The sequence below is a fragment of the Oreochromis aureus genome, linkage group 7, assembly GCF_013358895.1.
Source record: "Oreochromis aureus strain Israel breed Guangdong linkage group 7, ZZ_aureus, whole genome shotgun sequence".
Taxonomy (NCBI): Eukaryota; Metazoa; Chordata; class Actinopteri; order Cichliformes; family Cichlidae; genus Oreochromis; species Oreochromis aureus.
The window spans coordinates 44,274,098-44,289,812 of NC_052948.1; the positions used below are offsets into that span (position 1 = coordinate 44,274,098).

At 43.9% G+C, this 15,715-nt stretch overlaps 1 protein-coding gene across 2 annotated transcripts in view; it reads right to left on the reverse strand.

Annotated features, from left to right (window-relative positions):
* Nucleotides 1-1,502: 1,502 nt before the first annotated feature.
* The window catches only part of ric1 (RIC1 homolog, RAB6A GEF complex partner 1), a 37,449-nt gene continuing 23,236 nt past the window's right edge, over nt 1,503-15,715 (reverse strand). The window contains exons 5-27 of one of the 2 annotated variants that reach the window (XM_039615199.1): nt 15,111-15,256; nt 14,808-14,944; nt 12,608-12,696; nt 11,856-11,944; nt 10,953-11,097; nt 10,825-10,873; nt 10,532-10,708; nt 10,225-10,437; nt 9,959-9,997; nt 9,512-9,622; nt 8,642-8,731; nt 8,369-8,529; nt 7,618-7,756; nt 7,416-7,532; nt 6,867-7,274; nt 6,191-6,502; nt 5,833-5,991; nt 5,427-5,563; nt 5,031-5,311; nt 4,638-4,850; nt 4,377-4,554; nt 4,098-4,286; nt 1,503-3,996 (exon numbers count right to left, since the gene is read on the reverse strand). In XM_039615199.1, coding sequence (XP_039471133.1) covers nt 3,681-3,996; nt 4,098-4,286; nt 4,377-4,554; nt 4,638-4,850; nt 5,031-5,311; nt 5,427-5,563; nt 5,833-5,991; nt 6,191-6,502; nt 6,867-7,274; nt 7,416-7,532; nt 7,618-7,756; nt 8,369-8,529; nt 8,642-8,731; nt 9,512-9,622; nt 9,959-9,997; nt 10,225-10,437; nt 10,532-10,708; nt 10,825-10,873; nt 10,953-11,097; nt 11,856-11,944; nt 12,608-12,696; nt 14,808-14,944; nt 15,111-15,256 — 3,895 coding nt within the window. In that variant the 3' untranslated portion in view covers nt 1,503-3,680. Of the gene's footprint in view, nt 3,997-4,097; nt 4,287-4,376; nt 4,555-4,637; nt 4,851-5,030; nt 5,312-5,426; nt 5,564-5,832; nt 5,992-6,190; nt 6,503-6,866; nt 7,275-7,415; nt 7,533-7,617; nt 7,757-8,368; nt 8,530-8,641; nt 8,732-9,511; nt 9,623-9,958; nt 9,998-10,224; nt 10,438-10,531; nt 10,709-10,824; nt 10,874-10,952; nt 11,098-11,855; nt 11,945-12,607; nt 12,700-14,807; nt 14,945-15,110; nt 15,257-15,715 lie in introns of both variants that reach the window. The other variant, XM_031742506.2, reaches the window with a different exon arrangement.

A 15,715-nucleotide genomic window follows, 5' to 3' on the forward strand; every position in this document is an offset into this window, starting at 1 on the left:
TTGGCAAGTGTCACTTCTTTAGATGGCCACACAAACAAACATCAGCTACATGGTGAGGCGGGGTTTCACTCTTACCCAGGTAACTTCAGAATAGAATAGAATAGAATAGAATTCAACTTTGTCATTGCACATGTCACAGGTACAGGGCAACGAAATGCAGTTTGCATCCATCCAGAAGTGCTTTAGCCATCATATAGATATATTACAATATATATTAGCAATAATATAGATATTTAAGTATATTACAGAAATGGGTCTATTATGGTATGTTATGAATATGCTATAACTATATGTACAGGCTGTAGTGAGTACAAGCTATGTACAGGATATAAATATGAAAAAAGCTATACAGAATATGAGATATACAGTTATACAGAAATGTGAACTATGCAAGTTATAAACAGTTGTAGGGTTAAAAATTATCGTATGTACAGAATGATTATTTACACAGAACTGTACAGTAGTGCAGTTAAGATAAGTGAGATATGTGGATAATTTCTACAGAGGCTATATAAAGTGCTAGTGGTTGTGAGTGGTGGTTCAGTCCATGTTATTATTGTGTGTTTGAGGGTACAGTTGTCCATTGTGTGTGGGTGTAGGTGGTTGTGGGTGTGTGTATGTTCAGTCTGAGTTTAACGTGGGTCAGATGTCAGGAGGCAGAGTTCAGGAGTCTGACAGCTGTGGGGAAGAAGCTGTTCCGGTACCTGGTGGTCTTAGTCCGGAGGCTCCTGTAGCGCCTCCCAGAGGGCAGGAGGGTGAAGAGTCCATGTGATGGGTGACTGGGGTCTTTGATGATTTTCCCAGCCCTTTTCAGACACCGCTTCCTGTAGATGTCCTTTATGGCAGGAAGTGGTGCTCCGGCGATGCGCTGGGCAGTTTTCACGACCCTCTGCAACGCCTTCCGGTCCGAGGCAGAGCAGTTCCCGTACCAGACTGTTATACAGTTGGTCAGGATGCTCTCGATGGTGCAGCGATAGAAGTTCACCAGGATGTCTGAGGACAGGTGGTTCTTCCTCAGAGTCTTCAGAACTTCAGGGTTAAACCTGGTTTTTCCGTACTACATCTTACTTGGATACATCGGCATGGTAACTGGCTACTGACCAGTGTCACTTTGAGTTGAACTGGAGTGAATAAGTCCATTTTCTGGCTGTAAAGTTTATCTTCAAACAAAATGCCTGCAGTTCTGTTTCAGCTGACCCTGATATTGCACCCATTTGAAACTTGTTTAACATGAGAATTTCTGCACAAGTAAAATAACTGCTCTCTTTCTACAGGCAGAGAAAATGCAACCACTCCTACTTGCTGGTCTTACGTAAACATGAATTTAATGAAACAGTAAATTTAAAGCCATCGGATTCCCCTGTGTGTTATTCATAGAGTTGTAGTTAATAAGTCTTAACTCTGTCTTTTCCACACACACACACACACACACACACGTACGTTGCTGCTTTGTCTGCACTTGATGGGTTGCTTTAAACATAAGGAGGTCAAAGAGGCAGACAAACCTTTTAAAAATAATTTATTGGTCTTTATGTACAAGGGGGAAAAAATGAAGTAGAAAACCAAACATGAATAGAAAAGGCGAATGTACAAGAGAGTATCTTTACACTGCATTGAGGATGGCTGCTGCCCCAGAAATAAATCTCGACTCTGAGGAAACGAGCAATACTTTTAAACTGTACACAGTTGGGAGGGAGCTGCTGTCCACGTCTGACCAAGCGAGCGAACGACGCTCCTCCCCCGCGGAGAAGGAAACCATAAAACATCTGAAATATTCATTTCCGTAGGAAATTGTCTCGTATACCGTCAGCATTATATTTGAGCGATGATGTTTCTGATGAGAGGGCTGGGATGTGCGCGAGTGAGATTCTCCTCCCTCTGCACGAGGACTCGAGCGTTCAAATTGAAGCAACGGGGTTAAAACAGAAGGCCTCTGGACGTAAAGTCTTTGGTTCATCAAGTTTCCGTGTTCAAGTAAAGCTTGTAGTGGAGCTGTAGGCTTGTTCAGAGCGGAAGGAGGGTCAAAGTAGACGATACAGAGCCGCTCGGGCCGTCTCGCCCTTTTTGTGTATAGTGACGGGCAGCTCGTAGAAGAGAATCTAATCTAAACAGATAAACACACCCAACTATAAAACATCATTTTGGTCTAGGATGAGAAGCGCACAGCTGGGGGAATGAAAGAAAAACAAAAAAGCCCAAAAGTAGTAGTAAGCATAAAAAAGATAAAGCTGAGTAACATTTCAATACATTGCACAATATAATACTGACGCATTGTTTTTCTTTTAGTGCTTGTAGTTGAGCCAATGCATGACTTTGATAACTAAAGAGTAGAAGGAAGGAGTTTTGTTATCGGTCATTAAAATAAAGCAGGAATGATCACTCAGCTAATAATCCCAATAAATAATAGTAATGACGAGGACTAATATGATAAAAATCAATTCCACGTGATCAGAGTCACCAATCGTGTCGACGTGGTGTGAACACAGCCCTGCACACACGTTCAGCTTTCCACTCTGAAGCACGGGAACGCGGCGATCGGCCTCCCGCTCGTCTCGCGGGTGGTCCGGACGAATTGCGAGAGGGTGAGGGTCAAAAACCACACGGCGACTTATCTATTGCACAACAATCAATCCCTCAAACTAAAACAATACTAACGCGTCGCTCCTAACACTGCTGACAATCCAACGATCCACCTGATGGCTTTTAATAACTCACTAATGATGTGCCTCTCGCATGATGGGAAAAAAAAAAAAAAGAAGCATCTTTTTTTGTTCAGTGCACGAAGTGTCAGAAGGATCAACACAGATCTGCTTTGCTTAAAACCCCAAACGGGAAAGAGCGAGGCAGCTGATTCTGTACTTTAGCATCACTAGTGAGGGGGCGGGCAGAGAGCGTGCAAGGTGCTGATCAGTGGTAAGAAACTAGTCTGCACTCAGAACAGTGGGATTCTACTCAGAGATCATTTTCTTAGAAAGCTTAAATTCAATCGTTTTTAAGAATCACACAGAATCATCCGCTGAGGGTTTTTTTCCTTTTTTTTTTGGTCACAGGGTGACTGCAGAGGGACATGACTGATAGAAAAATAATGTCATCCTGTACACTGTTACATTATAGAAAAAAAGGTATCACAAAATATTTTAAAATTATACTGAGGTATGAAAGTATGAAACACCTCTTGTGCACACAGACAGAACGGCACGCTTCACGTACTGTAGGCTCAGACGCACGTCGGCGAGTCCCGTAAACGGTTCACGACACAAGCTTTTTCTTCTTCTTTGTTCTACGTTATGCTCCGCGGTGTAGCGCGATGATCAAAACAGACCCTTTGAACTGTTTCTATCGCTCCACCCGAGCTTTCGCGTGCTGCTCTACAGCTTCCAAAACACCACAAGTGGAAAACAACTGACATGAGTGACCCTCCTCTCTAATCTACCAGCACAACTTGCTGAAATGAGCTCTGTTAAAAAGGAACCGTTTGTGCTGTGATGTCTTTGTGCCTGTCGGGCTGATAGCGTCACGATCTAAGAGTGGGTAATACTGACTGAAGTAGGAACCGACAAAGAGGCGCGCACACACACACTCGCTCACACAAATGAAGTCTTTTTCCAGTCAGCCACTGCTGCAGCTTCCTCCACTCCGGCCCTTGAAGGGTTCACAGGTTAAAAAGTCCAGAAGAGGCTTCAGGACAAGGTGCAGTCGTAGGTTCCCTCCTCCTCCCCCTGCTCCTCCGTCTGTTCGGGAGGACAGTCCTCAGAGGGGGGACGGGGGAAAACTCCTGCGGGTTCGAGAGAGGGCAGGGCCAGGCCCAGCGGGGTCACCACTCCTCTGCTGTCCTCTGCCCGAGGTACCGCGGCTCCTCCCAGACCTTCAGAGCCACTGAGCTTGGAGCATTGGCTGGCAGGCTGGAAGGCTTCAGGCTGCACCTGCTCCGACGTCGACTCCATCAGCCGCTGCAGCTGCGGCTGAATCAGGCTGAGGAACGGTTTGTAACCCAGGCTACGGGAAGAAGACAAACAAAACATTTATTGTAATAAAGAGGTAAAGAATTTAAAATAGATCAAAAATATCAATACCAGTATTGGTACAGAACTACCCACCAGTCCGTGGAGGCCCACGCATCGACTGCTAATAATCCGTTTCTGACACTCTGCACGGTTTCTGCAGGAACCTCCGAGTTGTCCAGGAAGCTGATCACCTGCTTGATGACATTTGCATCCCGCAGGATCAAACCAATCACCACACACCACTCCAGGCAGCCTGCCTCCATGAACACATGGAGGAGATACCTGATGGACACAGAGAAGGCGCAGCTTAAATATACATGTTGCTTTCGCTTTGAATTGAAGCAAACGACTATAGATTGAGGGAGGTCTCACCTGAGCTGCACCTGGGACTTGTGCGGGCCTTTGTTGGCCAGCTCCATGGAGATGTGCTCCAGCTCGGCCTGACTCAGGCTCAAAGTGGACGAGTTCTCGTCCACCATTGTCCAGTCGCCATCCACCACCGAGCTGGTCTCTGTGAGGTCTGTGGCCGAGCCGATGCTGTACTCCTCGACTAGAAAGGGCAGTGAGCGAAAGATGAAGTTAGCTTAAGTGAATAAAAACAAAAGGAGGGACTAGCTGTTGAGCTTTTATTACCTTTGTTGGTGAGCAGTGACAGGAAGGCCTCATGAGTCTGTGGTGAGTGCTGGTTCGAGTGAGCAGAAGAGGCTGTGTCCATGTCTTTGGGTCTCTGCCCGAGCTCGTCAATCCAGGTGTGGTTGGCAGGAGCTGTTGGAGGCGGTGCCGTGTCCATGTCGTTGTTCAGCAGGCTGTCCGCTGACTGTGACTTCAACAACCGTGGGCTCAGCACTGAAAACAACAACGAAAAACGGCAACAATTACTGCGATGAAACCAGTGATGGCATGTATGGATTAAATTGTTAGTAGTATGTAAACTGAGGCACCGTACCGGATGGATATTTAACCATCACCTTTAAATATTTAAAGTAATAATCGAATTCTCTGTAACCGTTCCTCTTCTTCACTCACCTGTGCGGCACCGTCCATTCTTCAGTGGTGAGCTGAGGTTTCCCACAGGAATGACAGGGAACGGCCAGAGGAAGTCCTTATGGAGTTTCTTCAGCGCCGTTACAAAATCATCAACTCGGGCCACGCGGTTTCGCTCGCGACATAACCAGCCGATGAGCTCGAAGCCCAGCTGAGCGGAAAAGCATCCCAGATCCCGAAGGCGCACCTGCTCCAGGAGGTGACGGGCGTGGCGCCACAGCATCATGTCGATATACATGTTCTCTGCACACTCCACATCCCGACTGGTGGGAAGAGGCAACACGGGGAAAAGACAGGAATAGTTAGATACTGCACAGAGCACATTCCGAACAAACTGCAGTACTATACTGTCCAATTTTATGCAAAATGTGCATGTACCCTTTAGCAGAAGATCCAGAAGGCATACTGAAGGTCTTCTGCAGGTTGAACTTTCCTGTGGTGACCGAGTCGGCCGACTGAGACAAGCTGATGCTGCGATTTCTAAAGAACTCGAAACCTCCAGTTGAGCTGGGTTCCTGAACACAGAAATGCATGTTTGAAGGTTACCAGTTTAAAGCGTTTCATCTTAAAGTTTTTTTTTTTAAGGTGATGTAGTCGGAAAGGGTTGTGCAATTAAACAGAATAAAACAAATAATTAAAACAGGAAGAGACAATAAAAGATCATTAAAGTACAGTCAGTAAAATTAAGAAAGAATAAAGATTAAACCGTACGAGGTTGGTGCCCTTGCTTGAAAGCAGACAGACTGACAGTCACTGTCCTCCTGTAACATTTTCAGCTCCTCACCTGAGTAGTGGGTGTTGGGGGCGGAGTCTCCATCTCCCCTGAACCAATGGCTTTGAGGAATCTGATCATGTGCCGGCAGAGGTCCCACTTGCCCTGCTCGAGAGCCGTGTTGAAGAGAAGAGTGGCGTGCTGTCTGCTCACTGCTGGAACCTCCATATTCTTTACGGAGGAGGAGAGAAAGAGGAAGCTTGAGACGTTCAGGATTTTTTTAAGGATCTTGGAAAAAAATTACACTCTGATTTTCTGAAGATTTTCAATGGTGAAAATGCAAATAATCTCTGCCTTTATGACATTATAAAGTTAACTGAAGTGGGGCATGCAGAATTTGGTAACATGAGCTGTTGACTCCGCTCGTTACCTGCAGTATAATCAAATAGGAGGCCGCTGTGTCCAGATCCTGAGCCATGAGACACTCCTCAAACAGATCTTTGGGGTTTCCCACGGCTGCAAACAGGTAGTTCCACAGGGCGTACTCCGTCTTCCTGGCGCAGTGGACAATGGTCTGGAGGAACAGGGGGAACTCTGTGATGAACTTGGCAACGGTGGGAAGCAGCGGGTCGGGTATGGGCTCCCGCGACGTTGCCTCTTCTTCCAGCACTACATGAACCATCAGCTCCATGACATGGGGGAAGTAGGGGAGGGAGGCACATGACTGAGCCAGCATCAAAGCCTTGAAAGGAAACAGTAAAGAAAGAAATAAACACTCATATACTAACAACGCATGCACAACCGTTTAACTGACTATCGATATTTTCACACCTGAATTTCTTTGTACTTCAAACTAATTCATACAAATTTAAAAAGAAAGTTTCTCTTGGCTTTGTCATTTCTCAAAAAAATGACAAGGCCCTGATCATCATCATCATCATAATTGTGATCAGTGCCTTTTGGTCTTTATTTACAGTTTTCCTAAACAAAATTACAGAGGGAAAAAGGTAGAGTTTAACCTTTTCATTCAAAATGATTCCAGTATCAAATATCTCATCTTAAAACCTTTAAGAAGCAGATATGTTGAGCCAGGTTGCTCCAAGTACCTGTTCACCCAGGTTGCGAACCAGCAGCTGTCTCAGTATGTGGTGGAGGTAGATCTGTGAGGTCCTCTCTACGGTGCAGTAGGGAAACAGTGCCTCCAGTGGCTCTGAGGATCCCTGCATCCCGTCGTAGAGCACAGTCTCATTGGTTGCCCCCAGTACGAGGGCATCCTCGAACAGCACAGCTAAAGGGTAGATGTTGATGTGGAAGGGCAGCATTATGCGTCTGGAGAGGAAGGAGTGGGGCTTGCGATGGTCTCGGGGGAAAAGTGGCAGCCACACTTTCATGCCCGCTTCTCCACAGGACAACCAAAGAGCCTCCAGCAGATGGCGCTTTTTCTTGTTGGATCGACAGGTGGTCCAAACATTCTCCACACACTGGGCCAACACGACAGGGGGACAGAATGGGAGCTAGTGGAAAAAGAAAAGCTGTTATGAGGGGATTTCTAAAATGTAAAATTCAGTTTTAGTGGTGTGAGGTCTGATTTCTGTTTGCACAGACAGCAGCATAATTAGAACATTCTGCATGCAAAGATATCAGTGTGAACTCACCAGCTTCTTGTTGACAGCAGCCGTGTCTTTCTCTCGTACTTGCGGTCCTGAACGGTCCCTCTGTAGCATGATCAGCTGGCCAGCCAGATTTAACATAATGCTCTCTGCCATGCAGGCCTGACACAGACACACAAGAGGCATTATTAAAACACCTGTAGTTACAGGTCGGTGGTTGCTGTATGCTGCTGTGCTCCTGCACTACCTGCTGCGGGGCTTTTAATGTGATGCCAGTCTCGGTGCGCACAGACGTGAGAGTGACAGACACCACAAGGGCTGGATGTGGGATGTAACGGGACATCGACACCTCCTGCAGCAGCTCCACACTGGCTGTCGGGTTTGGACTGGAATGATAATAATAATTACGAGCTTAATGAAAGAGGACTAATGCACGGGAAAGCAAATAATCCAAGAATGCAAAGAAAAGTGCTGAAAACCACACAATGATTGTACATTTTCTACTGCGACAGCTTCACATTAAAAGGATTTTTCTGTTTCACCAGTTCAAGCCTGGCAGTCATGAAGTGGTCACAGGAAAGCAACATCTCAAGAATCATTCATGACAGTTTTTTTGTTTAATTTATAAGTATAATTTTTATCAGATTTGACATTTTTATAAAATCTTGTTATGACTGCCATATAATTTCCTGAATAAGAGCCGAGCAACCTTGACTCTGACCACTGTATTCCAAACAAACAAATTCTGAAATCCAAATAAACAGATGTATCAAATCTGTGGAAATTCCCTCAAGGCGTTCCAGATATATGACCTTCATGAAAAGTGATGAATGAACAGCTGAAAGCAGAACCCAACAACATAAGGCCCTCCATCCATAGCAGTCACTGGCACAAGCACTGATTTGTTCGGGAGCTGGATAAAAACTGCCCAGTGTAACACCAACAGATGAGGATCTTAATTTGTGAAGTAAAGATTGCAGTCGTGTATAGAAGCCCACCTGTCGTTCTTCCTCTCTATACTATAAAGGCAGATGGAGCAGTCGGCTCTGAAGAGTATGACCATGTCTCTGAAGACATTGAGCAGCAGAGTGTCTGAATGTAGCTTAGTAACTGAAGCAAAGGCATTGTCCAGGTTGGATGAGCGTTGATAGAGTCTCAACTACAGAGAGACCACAGACGGAGACATCAAAATTAAAGACAAGCATTAGATTAGACAAAAAAAACAAAGGGATTTGTGAGATGGTGGTTTATAGGTGGTGCTTCAGTCTCACCTGCTCCTGCTGGTCTATAAAATTGTAACAGGCCACCACTACAAAGTCATTCCACCAAGCCAGACCTCCTGTGACTGTCATGTTCTGCTCCTACAGAAAAAAGCAACAACACATTTATCAGGTACTTTGCCACAAAAACATGTTTGTGCACAAATTCATTTTTTAACAGACTGTTATTCTAACTTTATTTTCAAGTGCATTTTTAGAGCTTCTGCATGAAAAAGCTTTCCCCACGCACATACATACAAACAATATAGTGACAAAAGTACTGAGTCACCTATAAACACACTTATAGAAGCTGCCTTGGATTGGAACCCCACACTGTGAAGCTCCTGACACACAGTTTTTGTGCTGATGTTAATGCCAGAGGAGGTTTGCAGCTCTGCAGTTATTGAGTCAGCAGAGTGACTTTTATACACTATGCGTCTAGGCAGCACTTAGCGACCCTGCTCTATGACTTCATGTGCTCTGTCACTTTGTGGTTGAGTTGCTGTGGTTCCTAAATGCTTCCACCTTTCAGTAACACCACTTACTGTGGTAAGGCAAATAGACTGTGGATACGTACGTTGGAGGAAATGTCACAAACTGGCTTATTACATCAGTGGCATCCTACTACAGCCCCACACTGAAATTCAGTGAACTCTTAAGAACGACCTATTCTCTCACAAATGTTCATGTAGGCAGACTGCATGGCTAGGTGTTCATTATTTATTTGTAAATATAAATAAAGTCACAAGTTATTCCTGGCACATTTGTCTCTGTTACAGTGGCAGTATTTTCAATGCGTGGCTTAGAGCTCAGATAAAATGTTGCGTCATTGACTGTCTATTGATCACTGCACCAAAGTCATCTATTGAGGTGTCAACATACCTGAGTGATATTCCCAAACAGCTTCCATTTCCTTGTAAACAAGGAGTAGTGTGCAAAGCCTCGCCTCCCTGCTACAGCCATGCACTGGCCTGCTGTGTCTATTGCTGCAAACTTTACAAACATACACAGACGTCACTAAGATCCACCAAACACCAATTTCAAGTGTTGACACAGAAAACGAGCAAATCCATAAAACTAAAAACAGCTCTCACCGTTTTTGCTACCAGTGTGATGACATTTTTTTTAAAGTTAAGTTGAGCTTGTTTATAGAGCTTTACATCATATAAAAATGAGGTTTGGAGGCCCGCAGGAGCAACCAAGCCAAAACTTTCCACATAAAAAGAGGACTATAGGACTATACTTCATATTTAACTGAACTAAACTGAATGCGTGCATCTATTTATCAAACATCTCTGAGATCAACATTAAAGCCAAACACACACTTACCCGTATAGGCCAGTTGCTCTCTAGGTATGTGCTGTGAATCTAGAGGACAAATAAAATTCAATTAAAATTAAATAAATAAAAAGACAGTGAGCTAAATTTTTAAATTTACTGAACTCTACAGACACACACAGGCCACTTCAAGTTACTCAGTTTATTTGCGTCTGTCTTTCATCATCCAGAAATGACTGCAGTTTCTATGCACAAATTTATTTATGATAATGACACACAGGAAGTGTGCAGAGGAGCAGGAGGAAGCCGGTCCTTACCTGGACCACGTGCCAGTGCTTGTGTCCGAGTAAAGTGCTGAGTCCCTGAGAGAGAGAGGAGTCGGGGTTGGGGGGCGGGTGCAGCGGGCTGCCGTCATGCGGGTGTAAGTGTGTGTGTGGGTGTGTGTCAGAGTTGCTATGGATCTGTGTGGGGTCACCACAGGTCAGGTAGAGGCGGTCTTCACCGTGGAGTAACACCTGTTCCTGGTTACTCTGCAACAACCAAGAAAGGAGCAAACTGAGCATGAATGCCGGGCATGGAGTGTGTGTGCGGTGATGCTTCCATCAGTGCCGTGCATCTTCTCACCGTGCAGGGGTTGACTGTGAGGGCGCTCTTAATGAAGTGGAACTGCAGTATGCCGGCCTGCAAAGCGCTGGAGTTAGGAGGTGCAACCATCTCCACATCCTGCTCCTGCTCCTCTTGTCTTCTCCTCTCCTGTTTGTGAGGGAGCACCCATAGGTGGTAGCCTTCTGCACCCCAGCTCTACAAAGGGGCAAAGTGCAAGATTCAGCACATATAAAAAAAAAAAGTTTCTACCTCTATTACAAATAAAGACTTTTATTTTGATTTTTTCACTCTTAAAACAAATATCTACATACCATAGAGCTGATTTTAAGGGGGTCTTTCTTGGTACCATCAGATCGATGTCTAAAGGGAGCAAACACACAAAAATCATTAAAAGCATGCTGTATGAATTACGCAGGCTCGCATCTGTGCCTTCACTCACATGAAGTCCTCTCCCAGAGTGCAGATGAGGTGAGCTCCGAAGACGCTCCACAGCGACAGGCCGCCGCACTCCCACGTAACCATGACAACGCTGCAGTCAGGTGACCAGCAGATTAGTTTGACAGGGCCCGTCTTGTTGTAGATGTCTGAAAAGGCAAAGAATGCACAGAAATGACAACATTTCTGATTTACTGTTGTACTGGACAGTATACAGGATCTTTTTTATTTATGCACCAAGTTTTATTGTGTTTTTATTTTATACATAATGACGAGCAAAATCTGTGAATGGCAGGTTGGGTGACATAAAAAGAGCAATACTGCAATACCAAACACTTTGTGCTTTTCTAGATTCACTGTGATTTTCACAAACATGTAATGACAGTCGACTGAATGTGCAGAAAGGCCACTTCAGGTACAACTGTGCCACATTTGGCCCTTGTAGATGAAACATTTATATAAAATCAGAATGATATTGCCAAATGGTATACTAATGAGGGCTTAGTTTGTAGAATGTGATGCAACTGGGATAATATTACAGGAATTGAGCTGCTATTTAATTAAAGAGGAGGAGAATTGCGTGACACACTTGGCCTTAAACTCTGCAGGAGTTTAAAGTAAGGTGTCTTTACGCTAAGCTCTTAACTACAAAGCAAGAGCAAGAAACCAGCCATTTTCATTGTTTAAACAGCCGTGGGTCTATAAGGCAGTTCAGCCACTAGGGTGAGCTATGGCTTTGGATCACAAATCCAACAAAAGTGATGCAGGATATCAGATACACAAAGAGAAAGACAGAAAGCTGAAGGAATGTACATTACATCCTGTAAAAGCATGCCAAGTGGAGCTAAGCTAATCTGAAAAAGGAGTGAAAAAGCAAGGCAGAAGAATTGAGGGTAAATGAGGATACCTGGGTAGTGTTTTGGAGTGAGCTCCAGTTTGTGGGAGAGCTGCATCGACCCTGTCGTGGTGTCGATCATGTACACCAGCACCGAGCCGCTGCAATGACAACACACGCATTTCAACCAGCATAACATGCTGTGTGAGATGAGAGGAACTGCATGAAATGTCACCGCCTAGCTACAATTCTGTGCTGTGAGCTTCTCCCAGCATGTTTGTGCGTCTCTTTGCACATTAATATGAGACAAACATACATGAAAACAACTACAACAGCAACACCAGCTCAACATCTGTACTGTATGTGAATGCCATTAAACACAGATGCTTTAAAATCGAACATTTGCAGTTACTCCCTGACGATATTTTGCGTAAGCATGTTTTCAAATATGTAAAGATTTTAGTTCAAACAATTGTACTTTATTTTTTAAGAGATTGGAAATGTGTAAAGTGCAAAACAGTGTCTAAAACATGGTAAAGGGGAGAAGGAAGCAGCATGGAGAGAAATTCCTTCCAACCTGGCATTATTGCACTGCATGAGGAGTTCCTGACAAGTACACACTATTTAACCTCAGCAAACACAAACTGACAGATTCTCACACTGGACACACACACACCACACTGACAACAACCTCTCTGTACCACACACACACACACACACACACACACACATTCAACAAACACACCCAACATCTCTTTTCAGCACTGCTCTGTAAACGATGTAGGGAGACTGTGAGAGAGGGAGACGTTTGCAGAGACATGTACCTGGCGCAGCCAAAGGCCATCAGCCTGTACTTGTTGTTGACAGCCACACAGGTGCCATCAGTCACATCCGCTGCCCAGACACCCTGCAACTGCTGGACACACACAAGAAGCCTTCTTGAACAACAGGTAACAGTAAAATGCTGCCGACTGGCAAAAAAAGATAAAATAAATCTGAGAGTAAAGCACATCATCACTCGATTGGTCACGATTTTTATCTCACATTTATGTCTTGATGTTAAAATCAACACCCACTGTCCATTTTCCAGCCAAAATATTAACGGTAAACTGAGATGCAAGAAAATGTTTTCCTGATGGTCATTACGGTTTTCACCGTGCCAAGAACACTAAAAGCTGCAAGCTCTGTAACTGAGACATTACCGCAATATTATTAATAACATTTTGTTCTGGCTTTGTGTGTACTTGAACATGTTGCATTATTAGTGTGGATAATTGCTCTCTGGAAGTACTGCTGTGCATCTCCTGCATGGTGGAAAAGCAAGTATATCAGAGTTTCTGACAGTAAATAAGGCCGGGACTAATTTCTGCCACTACTAAAAATTCATTTCTTGTAAAATAAATAAATAAAATAATACAACTATATGTTATTCAATATTTTCCACATAAACACGCAAACAAATTCCATAATTTCCATAATCAGACACACTTTTTGTGGTTTTGCCTCTGTACACCACCACAATCAATATATGATTAAAGTGCAGATTTTCAGCTTTAATTCAGAGTTTCACAGAACTTTTGCATTTGTTCAAAAATTAGAGTCATTTTTATACAGTTTCAGCTTTTCAGAGGCTCAAAATTAACTGGACAATTAACTGAAAAGCAGTTTTATGTTTGGGTGAGGCTTGTTCCTTTCTTATTCAAAACAAAGGAGACAGGAGAGAAAAGTGTGAAAGGGTGATCCATCAGCTCACATCGTTTTAAATGTGGGGGCTACAGTGTTATAGCATGTATGGGAGCCAGTGGAGTGGGCTCATTAGTATTTAGGAGGAACTCTGAAGTGTACATGGCTATACTGTCTGCTCAGATTCAGCCAAATGCTGCAAAACAGACTAAGCTTCACAGTGCACAGGAAAGAATACTGTAAAAGTTACTCAAGGCAAAGAAATGGGATATTCTTCAACGGCCAAGTCTGTCACCTGATCTTACTCGAGTATAGCAGCTTTTCAGTTACTGAAGATAAAACTGAATGCAGGGAGACTCACAAACACCTGAAGGTGAATGCAGAAAAGGCCAAGCAGAGCATCTCCAGGGAGCAAACAACACTTTTTATGTCCATGTTTTCTAGACATCAGGCAGTCACTGACTGAAAAAGATTTTCCTCCAAGTAATAAGACAGTCTCTTTATTTAAAATTATGCTAGTTTGCCCAATTAACTTGAATGTGTAAATGTGTATAAAAAAATGGCAACAATAGCTAAATAGTCCAAATAAAAGTTTCGTAAAACCCTTTGGATTGAAGCTGAAAGTGTGCACTTCAATCACATCACGTCTGATCGAAAAGCTACAGAAGCAAAACTACAAAAAAAAAAAAGAAATTCTGAACTTTATATCCTGAAACAAGCTGTTTTAGTCTACTAAAAGCCAACCAGAGCACTCAATTTATTTGCAGAATAAAAAGCATAACAGAGAAATCATTATGCTGTTAGTGATTTGGCTGCATGAAATAGGGCCTGTAGTGTTCCCGTCATCGTGGTGTCAGGCTGTGTGCAGGTCCTGTAATAATAAATTGGCTATTTAATGCCATAACAACAGCAGTTTTTCCACACATGCACTGCAGCCTTGAGCATTTCTGAGTGGAACGCTATGTGAGAAAGCAAAGGTCTGACTCCGTCGCCTTGGACATTTAATGGCCCTTATGCTGCCAGCTCCCTACTATAAGGTCTGTGTAATGTGATTTTGCCCATGTGAAAATAGAGCAGGTAATTATTCAAGAATTCACTGCAGACGGGTGGATGGCATGCGGCCGGCCTGCAGCACCCTCGCTTAGACCAAACAGAATAGTTTGAGCAGTGAGAACAGATCTGACAAACCGTCTCCTGCTGTGTGCTGCACGTAAACAAAGGGCCAACTGCGCACAATGTCTCGACTACGATTATTACAACATTGTGGAAAATGACTAATTCTACTGTTTTGACCGTCTGTATGCTTGAACGTGACCAGTGCGTGTCTGTGAGCATCCTTACATCTGCAGTGATGGTGTTGCTCAGTGGGGTGATAAAGCCCAGGCGTCCGTCACTCAGTACGACAGCAAAGCCATCCAGGGTCACGCAGTACTCCATACAGCGGATATGAACCCCCTCCAGGTCCAGAGAAGGGCCACCTAAATACACAGGGAGGGAGAACGTCTTTTATAAGATAACATTTTCCAGGCTGAAAAGCTACTGTAGGCTGTTTGATTATTTTTAAAACTAACATTAGCAAATAACTGCCTGATTTTGTTTTATTGTTACTCTGTTGTATTTGGCAGAGTGCACTGATTTTTTAACCTCGAGCAGACTGCAGGTCCAATGAGAAGGGGATTGTAGTAAGGCAGATAGCCTTGCGTCCATTGCTGCCCAGCCCATCCCAATGCAGCACATGGAGGTAACCGTCTGCGGTACACACCAGCAAATCCTCCTGGAGGGACTGCAGGCTAGTGGGAAGAAGTTTAAAAAAAAATTTAATATTTATTCAAAGGAACAGAGGAAAAAAAAGAAGTTAGTACAAGAAAGCAGGCAGGGGAGCTAGGTAGGCAGGGTAGAAACAATATAACAAGACAGAAAACAGTGGGCTATTCATCATCCAGCTGTGCCCCGTGTAAAGACTGAAAGTTTTACTGGGCAGCTGTGATGAGGCCATGTAGCTGTTAGTGCCAAGTCTCCCCATCTTCTAACACATAGGAGAACAAACAACAGTGTGTTTGTGTGGGTAAAGTACTTCATTGTATCCTTAAAAAAAAAAAAAAAAAAAAAAAAAAAAAAAAAAAAAAAAAAAAGGGTAAGAGGTTTAACACAGAGGAAAGCACGATGACAACAGCCGAGAGTCAGCAAGTGGAAAAATGAAGGGAAGCAAAGGCTTTAAGCACAGTGGACTGACACTGTGGAGGAGGCAA